Below are 24,810 nucleotides of genomic sequence, written 5' to 3' on the forward strand. Positions count from 1 at the left end.
ATCTGGTCTTAAACAAAAGGGGTTTTATTCTTGCCTACCTCAAAGCTATTATACTAAAGCCATTCTCAGATTTGCACCTAGATAATCAACTTTATTTCTATTAATCTCATAACAGATATCTGAGTCGCCGAGAATTCCCTGTGTGCTTTGCTCAGGTTTAGATCTTTATTTTATAAAGGAAGAAAACACTGCAGATCCAAGCAAAAAACTGCTGGTTTTTATTTTTAATAAAACAAAGACCCTCCATAGGATCTTCTTAATATCCATGTAGGATTTACATGACCTGAGCTGCTTTTGAGGACATTTTCAAGTGATGCAGCAATTGAGCTGTTTAAAAGGACTGTATAACATCCCTTGCTGTATGAACACAGTGAGCATATGTTCATATAGAAACAATTTGTGATGAAAAAACTCTACAATACAGTTACACCATTACAGTTTAATATTTTTCTTTCAAGGCATATCAATTTTGTATTGAATTGAATTGCAGGTGGCTTTGTTTTCCTACATTTTATCTCATGGAGCCACCCAACTGCAAGATAGCAAAGTCATGGAGCAGACTGAAACACTGAATGAGAAATGTAATCATTCCCTTCTGGGCTCTAAATGTGGCAAGAAGCTGCACAGGCTTGTTTTAAATAGGCAGTTCTGCTCTCACACAGAAATCTGCAGCTGAGTTGAGGGCTTGGGTCAAGAAAAAAGCTGCAGCTGAGGTAAGAGTTGGGGTCAAAAGCAGGGGACATCCATCTTATTTTGTGGTCAAGGAAGAGTGGTGCAGGAAATCTGGTCCTCCAATCAATTACTGAAATTAATTTTTGAGCCTAAGTCATTGCCTTCTGGGAAAACAGGGATCCATTTACTTACCTGTTTTTTGCATAGTGTTTGCATCACTTTTATAAACCAAGTTAGATTAAAAATGATAATTGTGTTATCCAGGAAAAGGACTGAGGTATTAATGAAGAATTCAAGAAGTTTTATTAATACAATCACACAATGGCTTGGGTTGGAAGGGACCTTAAAGATCACTCACTTCCATCTCTCCTGCCATGGGACACCTTAAACAGTACAGCAAATCCAGGCACATTGTTGCCTACTTAGAAAACCAAGTATGAGAATTTAATCCCAGTGGAACAAAAACAGCTGGAGACCCCAGAAACCCAGTGCCTCTGCCTTGAAAGCTGAAAATCAAGTGTCTCTCCAAAACAGCTTCTGAGCAGGAGATCAGCACTCCTGCAGCCCCTGTCCTCTGGGAGATCTCCATGGGCACAGAACTGTGCTGCCAGGCCATTCCCAGCCCAGGGATCCAGCAGGCTCTGCCCAAACCCACCCCCAAACACTATATTCTATATTCTATATTCTATATTCTATATTCTATATTCTATATTCTATATTCTATATTCTATATTCTATATTCTATATTCTATATTCTAACAGACATTTGTCACACTGAACAAAGAGCTGAAGCCAAACATGGGGGGAGAGAAAATAAGAGTGAAAAAAAAGACAACTCAAGCTGTGGTTTTAACTTCATCCAGCTGGGAAGGTCAAGTGGAGAAGGCAAACTCTGTTCTGCTGGTGGACAGTATTTACAGCCCCCCTTTCTCCATGGAGTCTGCACTAAAATGATATTGCTGTGCTGTTTTGGCTAGAGACTGCACATGCTTGACCCCTCTGTGGCCAGGACAGCACCGGAATAATTTCATACAAAAGGTTTGCATTAAATGTAATGAAGCAAATGACAAAATCAATAAACCTGGAATGGTGTGACTGTCATAAAAATGATGTAAATTCAGAGTTCACTCTGGTTATGAAGCTATTTAGATGCATAATTAAAAGCAGTACTATCTCCTATTTTAGAATAAAACTTCCTTTTGACAATTGTAGATGAATGCTACAGGAAATCTTCAAAAAATGTATTTGAAATTAAGGCATGGCACAAAGACAGCATAAATTACACAAAGATAAACTGTAGGCATAGGTTAGCCTAAACACGTACGTAATAAAGAAAATTTGATTTTCATACTTTTTCAACTGATGTCACATCCCATTTTAATCAAGTTTTATATCAAAAGGACAGTAAAAACACTACACAGCCTGTTTTAAAATCAAGGTATTTTCTGGAGTTTGTTTCTGTCAGAGAGACTCTTGTAAGTCTATTAAAACAGAAAAGAGCCAAATCTGCTATTCATTACTCTCCATACAAAGGCAGTGCTGCAGCATGGGTGCTGCATCAAAATGTATCTGTGCTTCATTAGGATAAAAGAAGAACGAGCCCAGAAAGCAGCAAGCAGAGCTCAGCAAAATAAGTAAGCAGATAAGTAATCTCTGGAAATAGCAATAGCCACCCTGACTTTTTGTAGCAGATTTCAAACCCCAGATAATGGGTCTCGCTCAGGATTAGGGATGGGGTTTTCTTTTATCAAACTCTGGACCTGGAGCTTGTGATCTTGTTTAAAAAATTCCACCAATGTCCCATTTAGCTAAGTGAGTTATGTACAATTTAAATCTCCAGACTCCCAGATTTTACCTAATCAAAGAGAAATTGTAGAAGTGACCATCAAGCCTGAGGTTCTGACACACAAATACTGGGATTTTTCAGTCTCCTGTGCAAAGGATTCCCATCCCTGAGTCAGCTGTGTCGTGTTCCTGATGGGATACAGCACATCCAGGTCACTTCAAACCCCACCAGTGACCACTACCAGGGCTCTTTGCTGATGGCTGCAGAGGAGCCCCTCTCAGGCTGGAGAAGGCAAGAAATCATGCAAAACACAAAGCATAGGGAAGATCAGAACTGAATTTGAAGTAGGACAACTTAGGCCTGTGTGGGATACTTCATCTTTCTTGTCATCAGCATTAGGACTTTACTGTATGAGCAATTAAAGTGCAGGCTTTCAATAATGCTTGAAATACATTTCCAGAAAAGGAGAAAACAACTGGTATTTATGTTTGTCTTACTTCTACAAGAAAGATTAAAAAATCTGTGGTTTGCCCAAAAATTAATACTAAAACCAATATATACTGCAGTGGATATCCAGAATACAGAAATTGGGTAAATCAGAATTATGAATAACCTTATTATGGAGGTAGTCAGCTCCGATTAGCTCAGAAAAATGAAAATTTAGAAAATATTAAACACCACAGAACATACATCCTCCACTATTAAATACTCTTGGCTGATGTACTTCTGTTTTATAGGTAGAACACACTTAAGAGATATTTCAGCTTTTTATTTATCTGACATTTTACTCAGGGGAAAGCAACCTTTACAGTGAGGAAATCTGTTCCTCAGGAGTGATGGTTCAGTTTTTAATAAGTTGTCAGTGACAGATCCCTTGTGGCCAGTTGAGCCCACAACTATACAGATATCCATGAAAACAAACATTTCCTGAAATGCAAGTGGACAAGAGAACAGAGCAGACATCCACTCTACTTAATGCAGATGTTTTCATTTAAAAAATAAATAAATAAATAAATCAGCATCGCATTTTCAGTCTGTGCAATCAATCTCACGTGAAGTCCAAGTCACAGTTTAGCACATTCAACAGATTTAAGATTGTGCTGTCCTGCTTTGTCCACCTGGTGTTTCATTTATTAGCGAGGGACATGAGACAGGGGATTACATAAACCCAAATGTGTTTAAAAAGTACAAGTATGGTCTGATCACACTAGCAAATATGGCACAGGTTTAGGTACTTCATGGGATGGTTTTGGGGTTACCCAGTGTTCATCATGTGTGCTGCAGACTTTGCAGGTCTGCACGTGTCTGTTCCATTGCTCCCTGATGCACAAGGGACCAGCCAAGGCTGTTGGGGAATAATGCAAGCAGCAGCATTCTCATTTACAGCCCTTCTCCTAAAACAGGAATATCCTGCAGGCTGGGACCAAACCCTCCAGATGAGCACATGAACCACAGGATCACAGAATCATAGAACAGTTTGGGATGGAAAGGACAAAAGATCATCTCATTCCACCCCCTGCCATGGGCAAGGATACCTTCTACCAGGCTTTCTTGCTTTTTTCTCTTATTTTTACTAGAAGACAGTCAAGAGAAGCTATTCAGAAGGATCAGGGCAGGTAGATTTTAGAGGTTAGTGATTCAGAACAGAACAGAATAAACAAACCACAGGTCATTGTGCACCTGGTGACCTCAGGCAGGGGAGCAGCAGCTCCCTGGGCAGAACCACGAGGGAGCCCCTGCAGGGCTGGGCCACGACTCTCAAGAGAAAAATGAAGCAAAGCAGTGCCACTGTTCTGTGCCACTTGATGTGCTGGCCTTGTGTGTGTGGCTGAGGATGTGAGAGAGAAGAACTTCTGTCTCACAAAATGTCCTCTGCTACCACTCGGAGTCTCTCTGTGCTTGGTCTCACCTTAACCGCTGTGTAGGGAACATGTGTGTGCATTCCAATCAATCATATCCTTTTAATGAGTTAATTGTGAAATAGATGCTTTTTGCATTTATTATAAGGGGTAGAACAGATGGCAAAAGCTCAAACTAATGTATTCATAAAATTAACTGACGCTGCAGGTGGTGTTTCTCCATAGAAGGTGGTAAGTTGGTAACTTGTTATTTTAATGTTATAATAATGCTGCATGACAATGACATTTCTAGGAAAGCAAATGCAATGGCCACAGAGATCTCTCTTGAATTCATTATGGTCACTATCACAATGAAGACCAATTACAGGAGATAGAAAGGAATACACTGTTGGAATACATTGAGTGCAGTGTGAATTTGTGGACAAGGAGGAGGAAAATTATTTACAAATTTATACAGTTGAAGTAATGTGATCTTTTTGCCCCCTAAGGAGTGCAAAAGACTTGTCTCCAATGAGTATTCCAAATAGCTCTTTCCATGCCTCTGACCTGTTTAGCCAGCTTTTTTTCAAAACAACCTGAAATCTGTTCCATAATAGAAATATATCCTTCCCTTCAATTTTCATGTGTTCCTATTTGAAATATACTGTGCTTTTCATGCACACCATTAAATATAGATACAAATTGCTCAGTCCATTGGGAGATACATAAGCAAATACATAACCAACATGTGATAATCGATTCTCCTCTAGGCATTTCTTTGCTTTTATTTGAGGCCAACCACTGGCTTCAGAAGGCTTATTCCAGATTTTACACCAAACGAGTGGAAAATCTGGCCAACTGTTTATCTTCCTCCTTTTGTTTTATTTCACTGCAAACCGCAGGAGTAACACTGAATGCTGTACACAAATGTCAAGAAACTATGGCCAGGAATTTCAGAGGGCTCTGGATAATAGCTTCCCTGGAGAACCCAGACTAAAGGAGTTATGTTTTGTAGTGTAACATTTCATTAAGATCTACTGCATATTTATGTATGGCAAATAACTCACAACCACTTGCTTTCTTGTAGTGAAATGGCTACACACAAATCAAGCATTATTTCCTTTATTCATTAGTTTATTCATTAGTTTAACTTGACAGGTATGTTTAATTATTCCTATGGCTGAATGGGAGAAGCTACAAATATACTCTGCAGTGGTGGATGTGGGGGTTAAAAAAAATTACATAGGAACATTTTAATATTTTGTGTAGGTGAATGTAAAATACCTTTCAATGTAAAGAGCAAATTCAGCTTTTTCCAAAACCTGAATGTGCAATTGAGATGTTTAAATTTTTTAAAAGTCCCATGGATTGATGCTAATAGTAGATGCATGCAGAAAAAGTAACAGAATCTTCCAGGGAAAGACATTTAACAAATAAGGAACTGAAACTAATAGGTACAACAATATTTTACAGCACTCACAGAGCTCTGATTTTCCACACTGCCTAGGTAATTTAACCACTAGGAAAATAAATGTGTACTGACTTGCAGAAGTGTTAAACGTTACATATGACCTGATGCATTTCTGTATTTTTAAAAACATAAATCTAAATGCTTCATTTCTTCCTTCACAAGAACCTTTAGGGCTATCAAGGAGGATATTACCCACAATTTGCTAAGTGGCCCCAGGATGCAGGGAAAGCCTCTTGCAGGTGCAGTGATAGGAGCTGTTATCTCAGGTGAGGCTGAGAAGTATTCAGACAGAAATGCAGTGGGTCTGTATTTACCATGACACACAAACTTTTTTCTTTTTTTCCTGAATCCCAGTGCTACAGAATCTTATAGCCAAAGCCAATGAGAGATAAAGGGCAGAGGCTGAGTATGGATGGAACTGAGTTCCAGTGAATCAAGAACAAGAAACTGCAGCAACCCCTGACAGAAAAAGTGGAGTCTGTGTCATTCCGTGTGGCTTTAGCTCTGCTCACAAAGGATGGCTGCTTGCTCAGGGTGGTTCCTCCTCTGCTCTGCTGCTCCATCATTCTGCCCTGCATCCACTCTGCACATGGATTCCTGTTTCCCATTCCTTGGCTGGGAGATGTTTGTACACCCATCAAATGGTTTGGGTTGGAAAGGATCAGAAAGATTGTCTTGTTGCACCCCCTGCCAGGGACAGGGACACTGTCCACAAGACCAGGGTGCTCCAAGCCCTGTCCAACCTGATCTGGAACACCTCCAGCCACCCAGGAGCAGCCACAGCTTCTCTGGGCAGCCTGTGCCAGGGCCTCCTCACCCTCACAGGGAGGAATTTCTCCCTAACATCAAGCTCTGTTTATCCCTGTAGTGGGATCCTGGCTGCCCTCAGTGAGGTGGGCTGAGCAACTGCAGGAATGCCTCATCAGAGGAACACTCCCTGAAAGCCAGGATGTGATATGAGCAGGGGAAACGTGCAGAAATCCAAGAAGCAGCTCTATAGATTTTTGTGATGGAAGGCCATGGCTGACAGCGCTGAGTTAGCCCAAAGCTCAGTGAGACCCAAACCCATATACTTTAATTCTTGAAATAAATGTGCTTACTTGGGGCTAGATTCCTGCAAGAAACATTTCCTGTTCTCTAAGTAATAAGTAACAGAAATTGAATACAGGTGTGCTCTGCAGGCTGGCCCTCCCTTGCCCTCTCCTGTTCAGCTCTTAGAGCCACTGAGCAGAGTTTATGCATCTATTCCACACTATGTTCCAAGTGTCATGTTTTGCCAAATTCCCAGATAAATTCATTACTGGTAATGGACATTATGTGCTCATGAAACTTTCTAAAAGCTGTATAATTATTTCTGCATTCCAGTTAGAAATGGATTCGCTAATTTATTTGTGTGCAGATTCTTTGATTTTTGTACTCAAACAGCAGAAAACACTTCATATGAAAATAATTCACACAACAAAATTTCTCCCACTTAGGAGTTTGAAAAACTCCAGTCTCTGCTTTGGCTTTGTCTTGTGCAAAAACACTGGCCTCCCTGACATTTAAAACTCTTCTTTAGCACAGCCCTAAGCCAAGCCCATTTTCCTGGGCTCACTGTTCTGCTAAGAGAATGATAGAAGATGGAAAGCTTTTACCATTTAAAAAGACAGACACAGTGAAAAATATCTTGAAACACTGCTTTTTGTAGCTTTTTTTCTTTTTCCTCCTACCATTTTAACAATTTTTTAATTTTTTTTTTCCCTGTATCAAGCCAGCTTTGCAGCCCTGGTGCTTGGGGGACATCAGCAAAAACTCTTTGCTTCACATGGAGCAGCACCTCTGCCCTTGGAAGATTTTTTTTACACCAGTCTGCTCCAGCTGGAGAGAACCTGTGACTCTGTGTCCATCACTGCCGTGGCCATGCTGGGACAGAGTAATTCTCACAGGGTTTCCAAATGGTACCCACTGTAATTTATATTGAGCCCTCAGGCTGCATATTTCAGAGCTGGTATCCAAAAGGAATTCATGCCCTGGCTCAGTCTATTACATCAACTCTGCATTTTGTCCTGAGGGAAGCTTTCCAAGCTGCTGTTAAACACAGCATTAATCTGGAGACTTTCATCTGGTCTAGCACTTGCTGTGTCCCTATTATGATATCTCCAGAGTTATTCTTTTTGCCATGACATTGGGACACTTTTGGAAGAACCTGGAAGACTTTGAGGCCATGTTAAAGGTCAAGGCATGGAAACAGACCTTTCCATGTCAGCCTTTCCCTATACAAATTCTAAATATAAATTGGAAAGGGCTGGGGAGTATGGGACAATTTTAAACTTTATTTCTTGTGCCCAAAAGTCTCCAAGATCGCTCACAAACATGCTTTATAAAGTGGAAGAGCACTGAGACAGTAGAATAAATCTGCAAAGTGATAACCAAAGAAGCAGCCAGCCCTGCTGCCATCAGCACCTTCATGTCACAGTCACCAGGCAGGTGTTGGCACAGCTCAGTGGCACCTGAGGCTCCTTCTCCTGCTCAGGCAGGTGAGCACTCCTGCTCACAGCCATGGTCACACTGGGACCCAGAAGGGAGAGCCTTGGCTGCCAACCAGAGGTTGAAAATGGCAATCAGCATGTTTGGGCTCACTGCTTAAAGAGCTTTAACATGGTTCAGCTTGCATCACACCCTTACAGTTATTGCTGGAGAAATTTTAATGTATTTCCAGCAGCAAGTTGGCTCAAGACTGTGCCATGTTCTCAGCAAGTCACAGGCCACTTGTCTGTGTCTGGAAGCAACACCCTTGGCACAGAATTCATACATTTCTTATCAAGAAAGAATGTCTAGATATGAGTGAAAAATCTGCTTCTCCTGCTGTTTATCTAAGTAATCAGTACTCGTGGCTCACAACAGGAACCTGTCAGAGTACCAAGCTTTGTGCTCCTGCTGAGCTGGAGGCTGGACTGGATGACCACTCTAAACCAGAATTATTTTATGATTCTGTGATAACTTCAGTGCTCCCAGGAGTCAGAAACTGTTGCTACAGGAAAGTACTTCTGATTGTGTATTTTACAGCAAAACAATAGACACTATCTAAGGTGACAGATACAAGTTTTTGTTAAAGCTTTAAATCCCAATCTTTTATTTATACTGTTCTGGTAAGCACTCCAGCCAGTCATTCCATTGATATCAGCTCATGGAAAGGAGGAACCTTGGATCCTTCTGCACTGAGAGTGGGTGCATAAATCAAAACACCCGTGCTTGTTGTGACAGCTTGTCAGAGGTGAACTAAACTCTAAATGCAAACTTTGTTATTTGAAATGAAATCAGACAACTAACAGTGAATTACAGCTGGGAACGTTATCTGAAACAAAATACTATCTATTGTTCTTATAGAGCACACAATGCAAGTAAAACTCATGATAACATGACAAAAGGGAAAGGACCCATCAGGATTATCGAGTCCAGCTCCTGGCCCTTCTCAGGATGCCCCAGGAATCACATCACGTGCCTGAGAGCATTTCACTGGGGCAAGATCTGAAAGCAGAACATGGGTATGTTAAAAGGCTGTAGAAAAGGGTTTCTTTTCAGATCTCCTTTAGCTGTTTCTCCTACTCCATTAAAAAAAAATCCACAGCATTTATGCTGTGCTTCCAATATTTAACACAGTGGGGATCATTTTTCAGTGACTGGTGTGGTAACAAGTGCTAACTCTAATGGCTCTGAAATGCTTCTGAGAGTGGCTGCAGGTTGTCCCAGGAAATCCTGACCCTGCCGAGTCTGTGGTTGTTATTTCCTTGTTCAGTTCACCTCGTGCTGACTCCAGCAAAGCCAAGGGGGTGTTAGATTGTGGGTGTGCACAAAAATGGGTGTCTGTCATATAATGTGTAAGATCTGCAAATACAGAGCTCCAACTCTTTACACTTATTTCAGACTACCTTACAGCAAAAGGCTAAGACAGACTGGCTTCATTAGCACAAAAACCAAAGCCCTGTTTTCTCTCTTAAAAGGGTTTTATAAATGATTCTGATTTTAAATAGAAGCTGTCAAAGCTTGCACAGTTAACTGTTCCCATTATATTTTTTCATTTTCTGATATTTGTGCTCAACCACTGTGCCTGAGTTTGTCATATTTACTTTTGACAGAAGTGATGGGATAGAAAAATTAAACTAAGCAAAACATTTCAATTCCATCCCCAAACTCTAGCAGTAATTCTTTCCTATGCACATCTTGCTCCAGGACAGTGCTGCAGGAAGGGGTGAAGCTTTTGAGTATGTTCTTTTTCCTCAGCTCAAAACCTCCCTGGGTATGTTCACAGGACCAAAGAAGCCTGTGAGTCCCTGGCAAAAACCTGCAGGGTCCCTTTGGTGCTGCACAGAGCTGAGCACAAGGCACTCAAACTGGTAGGAACAGCCAGATGGAACATGAGGAAAAAGGTTTTCACCACAAATATTAATGAAGTTGTCACTTACAAGTTCTTCACATCAATGATTCCTCGAAAGGCCTTTCTAGGGATTCCTTTTATCTGGTTTTCACTCAGGTCTCTGAATAAGAGAACAGAAAAAAAAAAAATACATTGTGTTAACAAAGAGAACACATTTCTCAAATCTGCATGAGCTAATGGAACCTCCACGTGCTTGGAAAAGTAGATGTTGCTGGATTTGTTACACCACACGGTGTTTTCAATTTTGTTTCTCTCCTCTAGAGGTCTGTGGAATGAGCTGAAATGACTCTCCAACCAAACCAGGAGAATTCCTGATACAAATGACAGAACTTCGAGCAAACATCACTCAAATGTGATCTTGATGCTGGCACAGTGCCATGATTGACTGTCAAAGTACCTGCAGCCAAATCTCATGCCCTGGAATCACAACCCTGTAGTGTAAATGTAATTTTCTCAGCATGCTTCTATTTGTTTACTGACTGCAAAAATACTTGGCTACCCCTGCTCAGATGACAACTTCTTATTTGAAATTAATACTCAGGAAAAACATGACTATCATTCTCTTGTTAGCTTTTTTAATTTACACTGAAAAGATCTAATCTACTGCATTAAAATCCCACTGCATTATGTATCAATGGGAAAAACTGAATTTTTAACCATGTTTAAAAACAAACAAGAAAGCTAAACAACCAACAGCAATTCCAAAAAGCCTTTCTAGTACTTAAAGCACATTAAAAAAATGGTTTTATCTGCATCGTGGGTGCAGATTTCATTTTCCTCTTACCCAGCCTGCATTCAGGTGCTTTTTCCCTTGATGAGCTATAAATAATCCCAGGTTCACAGACCTCTGCCAGTGCAGTGAAGGCAGGAAGGAGAGCATCAGCAATGGGTGGGAAATGGACATGAAATCAGAAAGTTGGGATGTTTTTATGCTAAGGAAAAACAGCATTTACCCCAATTTTCCTGCTGGTGCCCCATCAGCACAGAGAAGGTTTCAGTCTGGTTTAGGGGACAAAGGGTGGGGCAAGACAGGAATGGAAGAAGAAGAAAGAAAGGCAGAGGAGTGGGAAAGAAAAATGTAAGAAATAAGTAAATGGATGAAAGGGAAGGCTCAGTGATGCCAAAAGGACAAATAAAGGTGATCCTGCAGAGAACTGCACACTGCATTGTTTGGGGTGAGAGTGTCCCCAAGGCTCTGCCCCATTTTCAGAAAGAAACTCTGGCTCTCTAATGATGATTAGGAGGGGCTGGCAGCCCTCTCTGCTCCCCCCCAGACACTCACTCTTTTCTGTAAGTACATTTAGTGTTCAGCAAGCTCCTTTCTAGCCTCCACCAAATTGGTTTTATCAAATGAGAGGCCAGAAATCCGAGGCTGTCACAAAAGCCCACATTGACATTGCGGGTCAAGATGTGTCACACAGGGCTTTCTTCTGCTTTCCATCAGGCAGATAAGAAAAAAAGGGGACTATGTCCTTGTCACGAGACTAATTCAATTTATACCAGTCATGCAGTCTACACCAAATTCTCAAAGTAGCCACAATTGTCCATTCAGACTATCGCAAACAAAAATGTGCTGCTGGATACAAGTCTCTTTTTCAAGTCAGATTAAAATTCTTCGTGACCTTCACAATTTGTTTAACACTGATCCACACTCTGACCCCTCCTTCACTTCCCTTTATTTTGCCAGCAACAAAATATTAGTTCTTTAAAGACAGACCTTCAACCCAGACAAATGATCAGGCAGAGAAGAGACAAAGTAAAGGGTATTTCAGCCCCAGAAGGAGGAAGTCTTTAGCTGTCACTGTGCTGTGACAGTGAGGCACAGCACAGCTGTGGTAAAAGTGTGACAAAATGGCTTAGCAGGGCAAAAATAAGTAAGATCTGAAAGGAAGACACAAGCAAAGCAGAACAGAAAGGGCTTGAAACAGTGGAATTGTGTGGTCAAATAAAACCACACTTAATCCACCATCTCAAGTTGCATTTGTCTGGTATTTTATTGTGCATTTCAAATCATGTGTAAAAGTAAATCAGGTTTTCAAGCGATATTTCCTAACATTGTTGTGTTCTACAAGGGCTAATTTATATGTTTGATCTCTGCTTTGTCTTTATGCTCAACTTTTAACCTGCAGCCAGGCAAAACCAGGGGACTGAAGGAAGTTCATCTGTTTTCTATGAAAACCTCCTTGTAAAGTGAACTGGTTTTATTCTCTGGAAGGCACTCTCCTCTAGCTAACAATCCTGCCTCTTTCAATCTCCTGGATGGTGGACTGAGTCCATAAATCTCTTTATTTTCTAAATCTCTAGGGCTGAAGAACAGACAGCCTGCGTGGCATTAGTGGCACAGCATGGAAGAAAAGTCACCAATGTTTCTTTTTCTGTAACTGCCTTCTCACAATTATAATCATCCTGTTTTGAGATGGTCAAGAGGAGTGTTTCTCTCTGCTTCCTGACATTGTGCCAGAGTTTTGTTAAGCATCTTTTATAAGCAAGCAAACCTCAACCAGGCTCAGCCTGTGCACTTCACAAAATTTGCTCTGAGGTAGCAGAAGGCTGTAATGAGAAACTTGTCTACTGAGTTTATCTTAAAGTCCCAGCTTTTAATTCTCTGCTTCTCATAGCAGGCGTAATGGGAAGCTTACAGCAATGGTATGCAAAACAAATATTAGTTATTAATAGTAACTGTAGAAAACCAGATAAATTAATGTGAGGCCAAAACAAAAAAAAGCAAACGGAAAAATGTGGCAGTATTCAAGAAAAATAAACAGCAGATTTGGGAAAAGAAAAGGGTGATGATTACTAATAGATTTCCCAACTCTTAGACAGTTTCAAGTTTTCAAGTTTCAAGTTTCAAGTCCCCTGTTTCTGTAATGGAAGGCAAGTCCAATGCCTGGGGGGAGCATGATGTGCCCTAAAGGGAAAATCTGAAAAATCCCAGACTTAGGGAACAACAGACTTCCAAAAACGCTCACCCTAAGAGGGAGCATTAGAAAGCTGAAATCACTTGACCTGAGGCCAAAGCAGAATGTTCCAGTCCATCAGCAGCACCCTCCTTGCAAGAGTTCCTGTGTGGAGAAAGCACCCATCCAACACAACCAAAACAATGCTCATCTGCATCCTGATCAAAGAGATGTATTGAGCTCAGCAAATGTTTCTAGATGGAATTATCCTGCTTGTTTTGATAAATACTGGCGAGTTTAGTGCAGTTTTGCCTGGCACAGCTTTCCAGCAGGGCACAGAGCACCCTGCAGCCAGCCCAGCTTGGTGCAGTGCAGTGATGGGGACAGCCTGGACAGGCAGCAGATCACAGAGGAACTCGGGGAGAACAGCAAAACACTCATCCAGCAGCAAACACCCCCCAGAGAAAACAGCATCTTCATTTCTGAGCTGGGGGAATGGAGCCACAGGGATGTCAAAGAACTTGGACCACCACTTTTCACAGAGGAGAGAGGCAGGAGCTGACAAAACCCAGCAGCTGTGGCTCACAGAACATTTTAGTCCAACCCAGATTCCAGCAAGAGTTGGCACAAGGCAATACCTTTCTCAGTTTTTATTTTAATTTAGCTAAAATGCTCTGGACACAGATGAACTCCCTCTGCAAGTCTAATATGTTTTTCTGATCTTCAAATGTGAATTGCAAGTGCCTCACTGATAAAAGGATTGGAAAGGGAAAAAAAAACCATCCAAAAGTGCTGACGTTTCCTAAGTGCCTCTGCAGTCTTTGCCGTAGTGCTGGTTTTAGCTTTCTGCTCTAACACTGCCTACTGCATCCTAAGTGGAAATTCAAATATCTAACAGAGCAATAGAATACATTAAGACTTCATTTTTTATTATTTTGCCAGTAAGAGAACATAAATCACTTAATTGGAACACAGTACGAACATCCATAGAATGACTCTTCATTTGAACTATAGATCTAAAACATTAAAGCAACTACTTAAATGCAACTTTCTAAGTTACAAAGGTATTGAAAATAACATATTTTATATGAAAACCAAAAAATCAGCAGTGATGGCATTAAGCTTACGTTTTGTCCCTTTTCAAACACAAAAAATAACCCCACCTTTTGAGGATTTACCATTTATTTTCCAAACCTTTTTTAACACACAGATTTGAAAATTTAAAAAGACTGTTTTTACACAACTGCCTGAAAAAACGTCTTAATTAAGAAGTATTTAATGTGGTTGAACACTAATCTTTAATTATTTCTCCCACTCAAATGAGCTGGGAGATCACCATGCAGCGTTAGCCAATAAAGAACTCAGCTTGCCTTTAATGTCTAAAGAGTTTTATACAAAGACTTAAAGAACAAGTCACCCAGAGAAAATTCTTCACAGCCAAACCTGTATCTTTCCCAATATGTTACTGTCAAGTCCACAGTAAAACTGCAAACTCACAGAGTTAACCAGTGACACATGGAATTTAACTTCAAATGAAGGAAAAACCCAGCCTAACAAACCTTATTCCTTTCTTCAGGAGCTTTTCAGTTTATCCACAATTCAACTGCATCTTGGGACAGTCAGGGGAGCTCACACACAGCTCTCTGGAGCAGCTGGTACAAAACCATAAGACAAACTCTGGTTCCTTTCACTGGATATGGGACTCGAGTGCACAGTAAGATTCTTTCCTATCCTTTCTTCTTGCCAAAATAATACTGGAAAGTTAATATTGTTCACCTGCTTTGCAAAATGAAACTCATGAAAGATATGACTCCTGGTTTTAAGAAAGGGCCAGCTGCCATCAGTGCCAAGAAATTAGCACTGTGCCCACCAGCTTTGCTCTGGCTACAGAATGTGCAGCTGAGAGAAATGGAATTTATATAATGGAATTTAATTCATCCCTGTTGGTAGTTTGTTTACATTCTTTTACAAATTAGGATTCCTGGGTTTAAAACATTTCAGTCCAATGCACTGATCAAAATTAAATAAAATAAAATATTCCTGAGGTTTTTGTGCACTTTTAAAAGTTTAGTGACTATTCTTCAAGCTGACTTTTCTTTACAACTGGACTAAAACTAGACTGAATTGCTCCACTAAAGGTCACATTCTTAACACAATCTGGTCACTGCAATTTGTCTCATTAGAATTAGTTTTAATTTGTACAACATGTTACACATAAACTCTATCCTGCAATGTTTTACTGAATTAAGTAACACAATTAAGGAGTTAAAGAATAACAGATGGGGAAAATTAGAGTGTATAATCCAAAGATAATAGGTATCTCTAAGTAACATGTAATAAATGATAAGCAAATCAATAAAGTGAGGAATGATACAAGGCAGCTTTTTATAGAACAAAAGTTGAGGGAAGGTAACTCCTACACTCAGAGACAAGACAGGGCAAGAGGACCAATGCTCTCTAGAGGAAAAGTCTGCAGGAGAAGAAGTGGAAAGACCAAGGAAATCCGTAGGGAGAAATAGGAGTTTACTCAATTATATGTGTAAAAATTCCAGCAAATATTATTGTGAATTTCATTTACAGCAAGGAACAAAAGGATTTTTCCTTCTCTGCCAAAATCATGTGGCAGCTTTTAAATTTTTTTAATTAGAACTAATATTTAGCCTTTTCAACAACTAAGTATTATTCTTAACTAGGAGATTGTGTCCTAGTATTTCCAAAACTGTTCAGTATCAGAGTTTTTCCTGTTCTATAAACAGATTAAAAAATAACTGAGTTAACAGTTAAGGACAATTCAGAAACTTTGAGCCTTGTAAATAAGCAAGATAAATTCAAGATACTTTTTATCTTCCAGGTGGGAAATGTTTTGCCCAAATCAGGTTCCTCCAACAGTAACTAGAACAATCTGTGGCAAGTCTGACACACTGATCAGCACCTGTGCCCTCAGTGCAGGAATGGCTTCTCCCTCTCAGCAGGGTCAGTGAAAAAATGGTATTTACTGTAAAGCAGCACTTGTAGCTCTGTGGCTGAAGGAAAAATGGAAAAGTGTTGTTGCTGATGGGCTACAGGGCAAGAGCTTAACAACAGCAGTGTTGTAAAGCATTACTCTCTGCAAACTCGGCATTGCTGCTGATTTTCTGAAAGGAAAAAAATTCCTTCCTCCTACTAGTGCACGGAAAGTAAAGAGCATCTGAATTCTGCAAAACAAGAGCAGGTCCTGCAGATGGTGTGCACCCTCAACAAGGTGACTGTGTTTTTCTAAATACAATACAGCTGCCTCTCAATTCGTGCTCTGGGAGGCTGTAGGGGAAATGCCAGTTTAGTTTGGTTTGGTTTGTTTTGAGGAGGGAATTTAACTCAAAAATTCCAATTAAAGCAGTCCTCAGTGCTTTCACACAGTCACACACTGCTGCACAAGCACTGCTGCTAAGCCTCCAGAAGATAAACAGCACGATTTCTCTGTTGCTCCAGTTGCACTGTGAAGTGAGAGATGGTAACTCTGTACTCCTGGATTTCAGCACTTGCCCAAAGCCCCACACAAGGCTCATTAAACCCAGTCTCACACACACCTTCATTCTGGACAGCAGGACACTGAGCAGAGCCAGAGCATAAAGATTTGGTGCTCACTAAGGACTCAGAGCAAAAAGATCTCAGCAGAAGATGATTATTTTATCATCATCTTCCACCTTCTCCAAGGACAATTTAAAAACCAGCTGTTAATAAAGATCCTACAAAGGATCCAAGCTGCATGGACTTGTGTGATTTCATGACTTCTGTCCTGACACAACCACAGGGATCACACAGCACATGCTGAAGTCTTTTTAAATGTTTCAAAGAACAGACTACTCACTTGTGGTTACTTATTTCTTCATTAGAGGTTTTTAAAATTCTTGGCTGCTTAAAAAAACTAAACAAAATAAAAAAGAAACCAACGAAATCCCACCTTGTTTCACTGAGACACAGCAGAACATTTGTCTCTTGATGCACCAAAAAAAAGCCAGAAACAAATTACATTGATCAGAATGTCTCTAAGAAGATTTATAAATATTTGTATATAATTTTAAATGAACTGTAAAAACCAATCAGTGCCAGTGTCCAGTCAAAGGTAACATTTGTCTTTATGACTGTTACAGCTCTCCCTCCTCCTGCCATTTCCAAAATGCCGAGCAAATAGTGATCAGACAGCATTTAGGAGACTCTTATTTTAAAACCATCCATCTTGAGCTTTCATTTTAGAAAGCAGCATCTGTTTTATCTTTTAGAACATACAAACAAAAGTAAAATCTTTCCTCAGAGTATTTACACTCAACTTTGGATATGTCAGGGAGTAGGACCTGGAAAGTAACATCCAGTGGACGCAGAGAAAACTCTTGAAGAGAAGCAGCCCACCAGAAATAGGATAGAATTCCGGACTAATAAATGACAATAAGATGTTTTTGTTCGCAGTATTTAATGTAGGGTTTAAGTGCTTTAGAAAATGGTATCAATATAATTAATCCTTCCTTTTGATAGAGGAGACAAAGGCACACAATGAGGGGCAGCGTGTGACTCGAGGTGTTCCAGCAGAGTGTGGGAAGAGACAGAAAAGCCCTTCCCAGTCAGTGCCACAGGCAGGAATTCCTCTTCATGCAATCCAGCCAGCGAGCCTTGCCACGTGTGGGGAGAGTGTTCTGCCAGCACAGACACAGCTCTGACACCACATAGATCTGTTTTGATAGGAAAACCTTTCCTCTGGAATTCCCCAGCACCACTGACCCTCTGGATTGCTGACAAAACCAAGGCTCCCAGGGCAGGGATGCTCCCACACAAATCCAAGTCCTCCACTGCACTGGAAGTGAGATTAGAACACAGAGGCACTAATGTGATTTAGTGGGGACACCACACACCTCAGAGAGGGGGGACTGAAGCCCTGATATCACAAGAAAGAAATTATTCCCCACATCATTTTCTATTTTTGTCAATATTTTCTTGCTGGTAAAGCAATGTGAATTCTCACTGCTTATTAATGTTAGTTATTAATGTTACTTTCTAAAATAGAAATGAAACTGTATGGAGGTACCTTTGTTTTAAGCCAATTTTAAAAAGCACTGGTTCTATACTGTCGATCTGTTTTGGGGTTTATACTTTTGTCTGTTGAGGTGTACTGCAAAGAAATCCTATGTATGTCCAAATTCTAGATATCAGTAGGCAATATCACCCTCCTCTGACCTCCCCAGAGATTCAGGAGCCTCCACAGCCCTGCCTGACCACTAAACAGAAAAATATTAGCAGTTTGTTGGTTATATATTTTTAATTATGATGAGTTTTTATTTTAGACGGTAAAGAATAAAACATGCACGGTCTTTGGCTAATTGATCAACATCTGGAGCAAGACTCTCTTTTGACTGATTTGTCTTAATTCTGCCTTAGTTAATGATGAATATTTTTATACTAAGGAATTTTTTTGCCCTTCACTAATATATTAAAAGAAAAAATACCCTGCCAGTTAATATTTTTGTGTACCTAATCATCACACTGTAGAATGAAAACAATATTCACAATACTATCTATTTAATTCAGGCTGTGATCTTGTACTTTAGCTAAGAAAATAAGATTTTTTTCCTAGGATTAAGTAGCAATTATATATGTAAAGATCTAGGTTTTATTTTTTTACCAAGTTGTCCTGAAAGAGGCCAATTATACAATTTGTTTGTATGATCACTGCAGACATTCCTGTGGCTATATAAAAAGTAATAAAAATGATAGAGAATTGGCGGATAGTAAAACCAACTTGAATTTCCATTCATTCCAGTGAGGTAGAAATGAGTTGAGAAGTATCTGAATGCAGTGCAGTGAGAAAAAAAACATTCTGTTTATAGCCCAGGCCCAGTTATCAGAGGACCTTTATTCTGTTCTGTGGTAAAAAGTGCACCTGTGCAAGAGGGGCACACTGGTACTTGGGCTGTAATTGAAATTGTAAAAACAAATTATAATAATGGACCAGCAATATCCACTCCACTGATATTCAGCAGACTGCAGGAACAGGTACTGAAGCTCTAGACAAAAGACAGAGGAGTTCCATGCACCTTTTCCCTTTTTGTAATATTTTAGCTTCTCTTTTCCTTCCACAGCTTCACCTTTATGTGTCTTCCCTGCTATGGATCGCTTAGCCCTGAGAGTCCCAGTGAAACACTGCAGATGGAAGAAGATCCTTTCAGACTGGTTTGTAGCCATAATTCATTTTTCTGTGTGGATGTGACATCTAGATTTATTAGACCAAGATGTAATAATCACAAAGTGGTTCACTCGAGCGGGGATATTCACTCAAGATTCAAGTGTTTAGGTGAGAGCAGCTCTGTTTTATGGGAGGATCCACAAACCCAGCAGCTCTTCAAGGACTCCAGAGCTGGTCACCCTGACCACAACAGCTGTATGATACCCTTACAAACCTCATTCTCCTGCTTTATCCACAGCAAAAAAAGAGTCACTGGAACATAAACATATCATTTCTTCTTTTTCAATGACTATTCTCATCAGTAAAGCACCTTTGAGAATCCCACTCCACGCACAGGAAGTTTATCATTCAGTAATGCCATGCTTTAGGAAAAGGCTTTTAAGTAGAAGGTGTTATAAGTAGAGAAAATAAAACTCAAGTACACTAGTAGAACAAACAAGCTAACATGACACAAATCTAAACCAAAATTAGCTTTCAGCTAAAGTGCACATAAAATGGTGAATCCTTCCAAAGGAGAGTTAAACTTACAATCATTCTGCTCAGCTTACTGAGGGTTTCATTTGAACATTTCAGTAAATCAGCTGCCAAGGACATAAACCTTTATTGAAAACTCAGCTAAAATCGAGACAATTCACAAGAATTAACAGTGCTCCTAGGACTTCATTGCCACTGTCAAACCAGTCTGGCCTGAACAAGTTACAAGCTGAATTAATTTTCTTGAATCCACCCAAACACTGAGTAACAAAATCATCCAGATTCTGCTTTGAAAACAGACTCATTTTTTATCCTCAAAAACCCAAAAATACTCATGGGGAGCCTTGGGTGTGTGTGGATGGTTTACAGCAACTCTCAGAGGTGCTTGTGGTGTTTTTTGAGCCTTATTCCTGAAGCTGATGAGGGAACAATATTTTATTAAATCTGATTCATCAGCAGATGCCTCCTTCCAGAGACCCACACCAGTTCATTTGCATAAAGCCACTTCCAGAAATGAACTCGGCTTTCCTCCGACTCCCTGTCAGGCATCTTGCTGAATTTCAGATTGACAATGTCAGCTCACAAAATTGAATTAAATGTAAAAGAGCTGACCAGGGAGGAGGGAAGAGTGGCTCCTGCACAACAGACTCAGAGTGTCCACACTTTGCTGTTTCATTGTTGAGGCACTCCCAAATCAAAGAACATCAAATTCCAGCGTGATTTGATTTCATCACTGCTGGGAATGATGATGACTTTCTCAAGAGTTCACTAAAGTTATGTGAGTCTCCAGGAGAAAATATGCCCAACAGTAAAACTTGACTTATTACCCCAAAATTTTTTTCAATTTATGACACCTCCTTAGCAAGCTATTGAAAAAAAAAAAAAAATAGCTAAAGGGGTGTCATGTGTCATACAACAAAAATAGTCTTATCAGAAAAGGAAATTTAACTTCATTATAAGACTTGGAAGGTTTACATCCTGGTATTATTCACATCATTACTTCCAGATGTCATGCAGAAAACCAGCAATCAAGAGACAGAAACCAAGAGTCAGTCAAAAAATATCCACGAGTATCTGCACCCCAGTTCCATGCACAAAGATTCTGTTTGCTTCCAGAAAGGAATTCACCATGGAACCTTTTATTATCCCAGCTCAGATGCAATCACTCTTCCTTTCTTTGAACATTAAATTTGTGGAAAGACAACTCTAAATACCAGGGAACTGTGGCTAACGTAGAAAGTGATTTTCTAACTAAACCTCTCCCACCCTGTTAAGTTTATACAATTATGATATAGATTATATACAACTATAACACATATGGTTCCAATGCTCTTTCTAGCTTGTGCTCTTTGTTCAGTCTTTCTGAATCATAGAAGGATGTGAAGGAAAAAAGGCAAAACAAACACTAAATGTTAGGTTTGGAATGCTTTACCAACACTTTACCAAAGACAATAATGGAACAGAAGTAGTTTTATACATATTAAATATTTTCAACTGTCAAGTGTGGCCTATGTGCTTTGATTAGTAATATTAAATAAGAGCCTACATTTATTTCTTCATGGATAAAGTGCATTTGGAAGTATTATGCACACCATATGTTTGTCTTCTTCAGAAGGTTCCACAGAATTAGGAAAAATAGAATCTAAACCAAATATTTTCAGCTAAACTGGAAGACAATTCACTCTAAGACAAAGGAGATTATTCTTTCAGCTTTTCCCTAGTGCTTGGTAATTAGAAGCATTTTTAACCAGGTCAAAATCACATATCACAGGACAATGTCAATGTCCTCTGCCTGCAATAGCCCAGAGGGACTACTACTGATTATTTTATTAAATTCTGTGCATTATTCCATAGGCTACCTCCCTGTGGATTTACATTCTGATTTTGTCACTTCCCATGGCAGACAGTGTCTGTCACACAGAAGTCAGCAAATAATCACCTCACTGAAATCTTCCAGCAGCTCCTGAGCCCTGGTTCTGCTCAGAGGATGCTCAGCAGCCTCAGCAAGGACCAGAGTCCAGCCCACCCATGGGAGATTTTAAAGAGGAGAGAAGGTCCAAATGAACATGTTCTAATTCCCTCACTTGTAACTCAGCTCCTTTAAACCCCAAGAGGAAGGAGCCCCGTAGCCATGAGTGAAGAAGGAAAATGCAGGAACTGAGGGCTCTGGCACACAACCACTGCCTCTGGACCAGAAATATCAGTGCTTTTAGCAATGTCATGGTGCCCCTGGTTAAAGAGATGGAAGTATATTTACATGGAACAGGTTCTAAACTGACTGAATAAACTATTACAAATGAATTAATATTTTCTTGGCCTTTCAAGCATCTTCTTTGGTTATTAGAATGAGGCATTCATTAAAGCCGCAGGATTAAAAACCACATTTTCACTTTATTGTACTGAACCTTTAAAATGTAGATAAAAGGTAGGATGAAGTGGAAGCTGCAGATTGCAACAGTACCTGAGGGAAATTGCTTCCTTCAAAGGCCATCTGCATGTTATAGAAATAGCAATAGCTCCAGTGCAGAGTTTGCTGCTCAGGGCACAGTGGTGATGTGAGTCTGAGACTTGTGAGTGCATCTCTACCAGGGGTGGGTTTCCATAGTCACCCACTCACATAGAAACCTCTCCCAGCTGTGTCTGTGGGGACAGAGCCTGGGGATGGAAAAGGCTCAAGGACAGTCGTGCTTTGGGCTGAAACATGCAGTGCACCAGAACTACACACGCTCTTGAGTGGCCTACCCATTTTAGAGGTAGTTCTTAAAATGTCTTTTGTGGGGCTCCTGTGACTCTTCAGCATCACTGATAAACCCTAACATGGAGTTTGTGACTCATGCCCCTTCTCTGGCAACACTGGAACAGTTCAGACAACTGGAAAAACACCCATTTGACTGTGGTCAGTCCTAGTCCAGAAGGAAGGATTTCAAATTTGTCTGTAGGAATGAAGTCACAGAAACCAAACAGACCCAAGATTTTTTTGTTTGCTGTTTTTTCTCTAACTTGATAAACAAATCCTGCCCAGGATGCTCCGCAGGTTCCTGCTCTGGGGGTATCTGTGCACCCAAGACTCCAACACTGCAAGCATCTTTGCTAAGGTAGCATAAAATTTCAGAGCACATAGTTAATGTTCAAATGGCAGAGTATATTGATTCTCTGCCCATCCCCTAGTATCTTAAGTTTACCCAGAAGACTATTTTATTTAATTAACTTGGTGCTTTATTAATATAAATATTCCGCTATTGATCATAAGAGAAGCTGACGCATGTTTGAGTCAGACATACATCAGATCCATTTAATGGAGCTCCACTTAGAAGAGTAGTTGGCTCTAAATCAAGGTAAATGGCAGCAAGTGCTCCTCTGGGATGACAGGGCTTAGCTGAATCTATAACATTTTTACGGAGCTAGTTTTCTTAAAAGCAGAAAACGTATGGAAATTAGATATGAAAATGGTCTCTCCTTGCACGTATCAATTAAGCATGTCAATACCTTAATTAAATTGCTCAACTTAATGAGATTTATACCAATGAATATGTTTTATAGTTATAATAGCTTTTTTGGCTACTGTTCAAGATGTCAAATAAATTGTAAAAAGAGGATTAAAAAAAGTAGTAATTGACATTCTGAACTGAAGCCAGTATTTTTTCTCCTCATTTTTTCCCTTCATTCATGTGATTTTGGAGAACGTATAAATAAAGTAATGAACCCTGTAATAGCTTTGCTTTTTAAAATGTCTTTCTTTTCCAGTTCTAATCCTTCTTATCAAGTTCTCTAAGTAGCACACCATTTGAATTAAGAAGCACTTCAGCCTAAATGATTATAGGGTTTTTCCCCTTTGAGGCTCACTAAGATGCAAAAACGAAGAAAAACTTTTCTCTCTAGACATGAAGTTACTACAAAGACTTCTTGTCAGATTAGGGCAGCATAAATGCCTCAAAGCACAAGGATCTTACACCACAAGCAATGGGGATCTCTACTCCCATCCTGGACTGCTTCCAATTTTGTATCCACTTCCTCTGGGGTAAAAAAAGAGCATTGGATGCTGCATTTCCTGGCATAACTCCAGGTTCCATCCTAAATGTACTGTGCAACCTTGACAAAGCCATCAGCTGTGTCAGTGACACCGTTCTACAGCAAATGAGCTGGGCTTTGGTGATCCTTGTGGGTCCCTTCCAGCTCAGGATAGTCTAAGACAAGGAATTATATGTGAGAAATGCCTGATTTTCATGTAAAAATGAAGCATCTTCTCAAGTGGGAAGTGTTGCAAAAGTACCTTCCCTGCAATTGCTGCAGACACCCCCAGCAGGACTGCAGGTGAGCAGACAACACAAAGCATCTTTTCTCTGCCAAAAACAGAGGAGAAAGTTCTGCTCACAGAACTCTCTCATTGCCTGGCAAAAAAAACCCAAACCAACAAACCAAAAACTGAAGATAACAAAAACAATCCCAGGGGAGCTTCAAGTACAAAACCCCTAAGTAAAACATGAGCATTTATTATTCCTTCACCTTTCCTCTCAGCTGAACAATCTATTGAATTTTATTTGAAGAGTAATATCCAGCTCAAGCCTTTGCATAATTTAAATTTCAGGTTCCTATTCAAGTGAAGAGATTCTGCCTGTAAATATTTCAAGAAAGTATTTATTTAGTTGTGCTATGAACTGCACCAGGTTTTTTAAGACCTCTAACTAACCTGTAATTAAAACCAAATACAACTTGACAGTGGTCCTTCAAAATCAAGAACTGGAGCAGCTATGTGCTTTTTCATGTCTTCTTTCTGGTCAGTAAGAGACAAACCTTGTGTTTTGACTTTATTTCTTATCCTTATTAAATGTTTTCTCTGTAAAGCAAACCTAATTTTTCTTCTTTATCAAAACACTAAATCGATTTCTTTAGCTGAATTCCATGCCAGCATCTGTGACAGTGAAGGATAAACTCCTTCATATAAAGGAGTTTGTTAGGTTAAAAAAAAATAATCTTGAGAACAAGGGCTGAAATGTCAGGAAAGAAGAGGAGGAATAATTTGTACAAGCCTCATCCTACCTTTTCC

At 39.9% G+C, this 24,810-nt stretch overlaps 1 protein-coding gene across 3 annotated transcripts in view; it reads right to left on the reverse strand.

Annotated features, from left to right (window-relative positions):
• Positions 1 to 24,810, reverse strand: part of SLIT3 (slit guidance ligand 3) — a 465,259-nt gene that overhangs the window by 217,754 nt on the left and 222,695 nt on the right. For all 3 annotated transcript variants that reach the window (XM_019008182.2, XM_015642087.3, XM_015642086.3), the window contains one exon: positions 10,213 to 10,284. In XM_019008182.2, coding sequence (XP_018863727.1) covers positions 10,213 to 10,284 — 72 coding nt within the window. The remainder of the gene's footprint in view (positions 1 to 10,212; positions 10,285 to 24,810) is intronic.

This window comes from Parus major, chromosome 13 (assembly GCF_001522545.3).
Source record: "Parus major isolate Abel chromosome 13, Parus_major1.1, whole genome shotgun sequence".
Lineage (NCBI taxonomy): Eukaryota > Metazoa > Chordata > Aves > Passeriformes > Paridae > Parus > Parus major.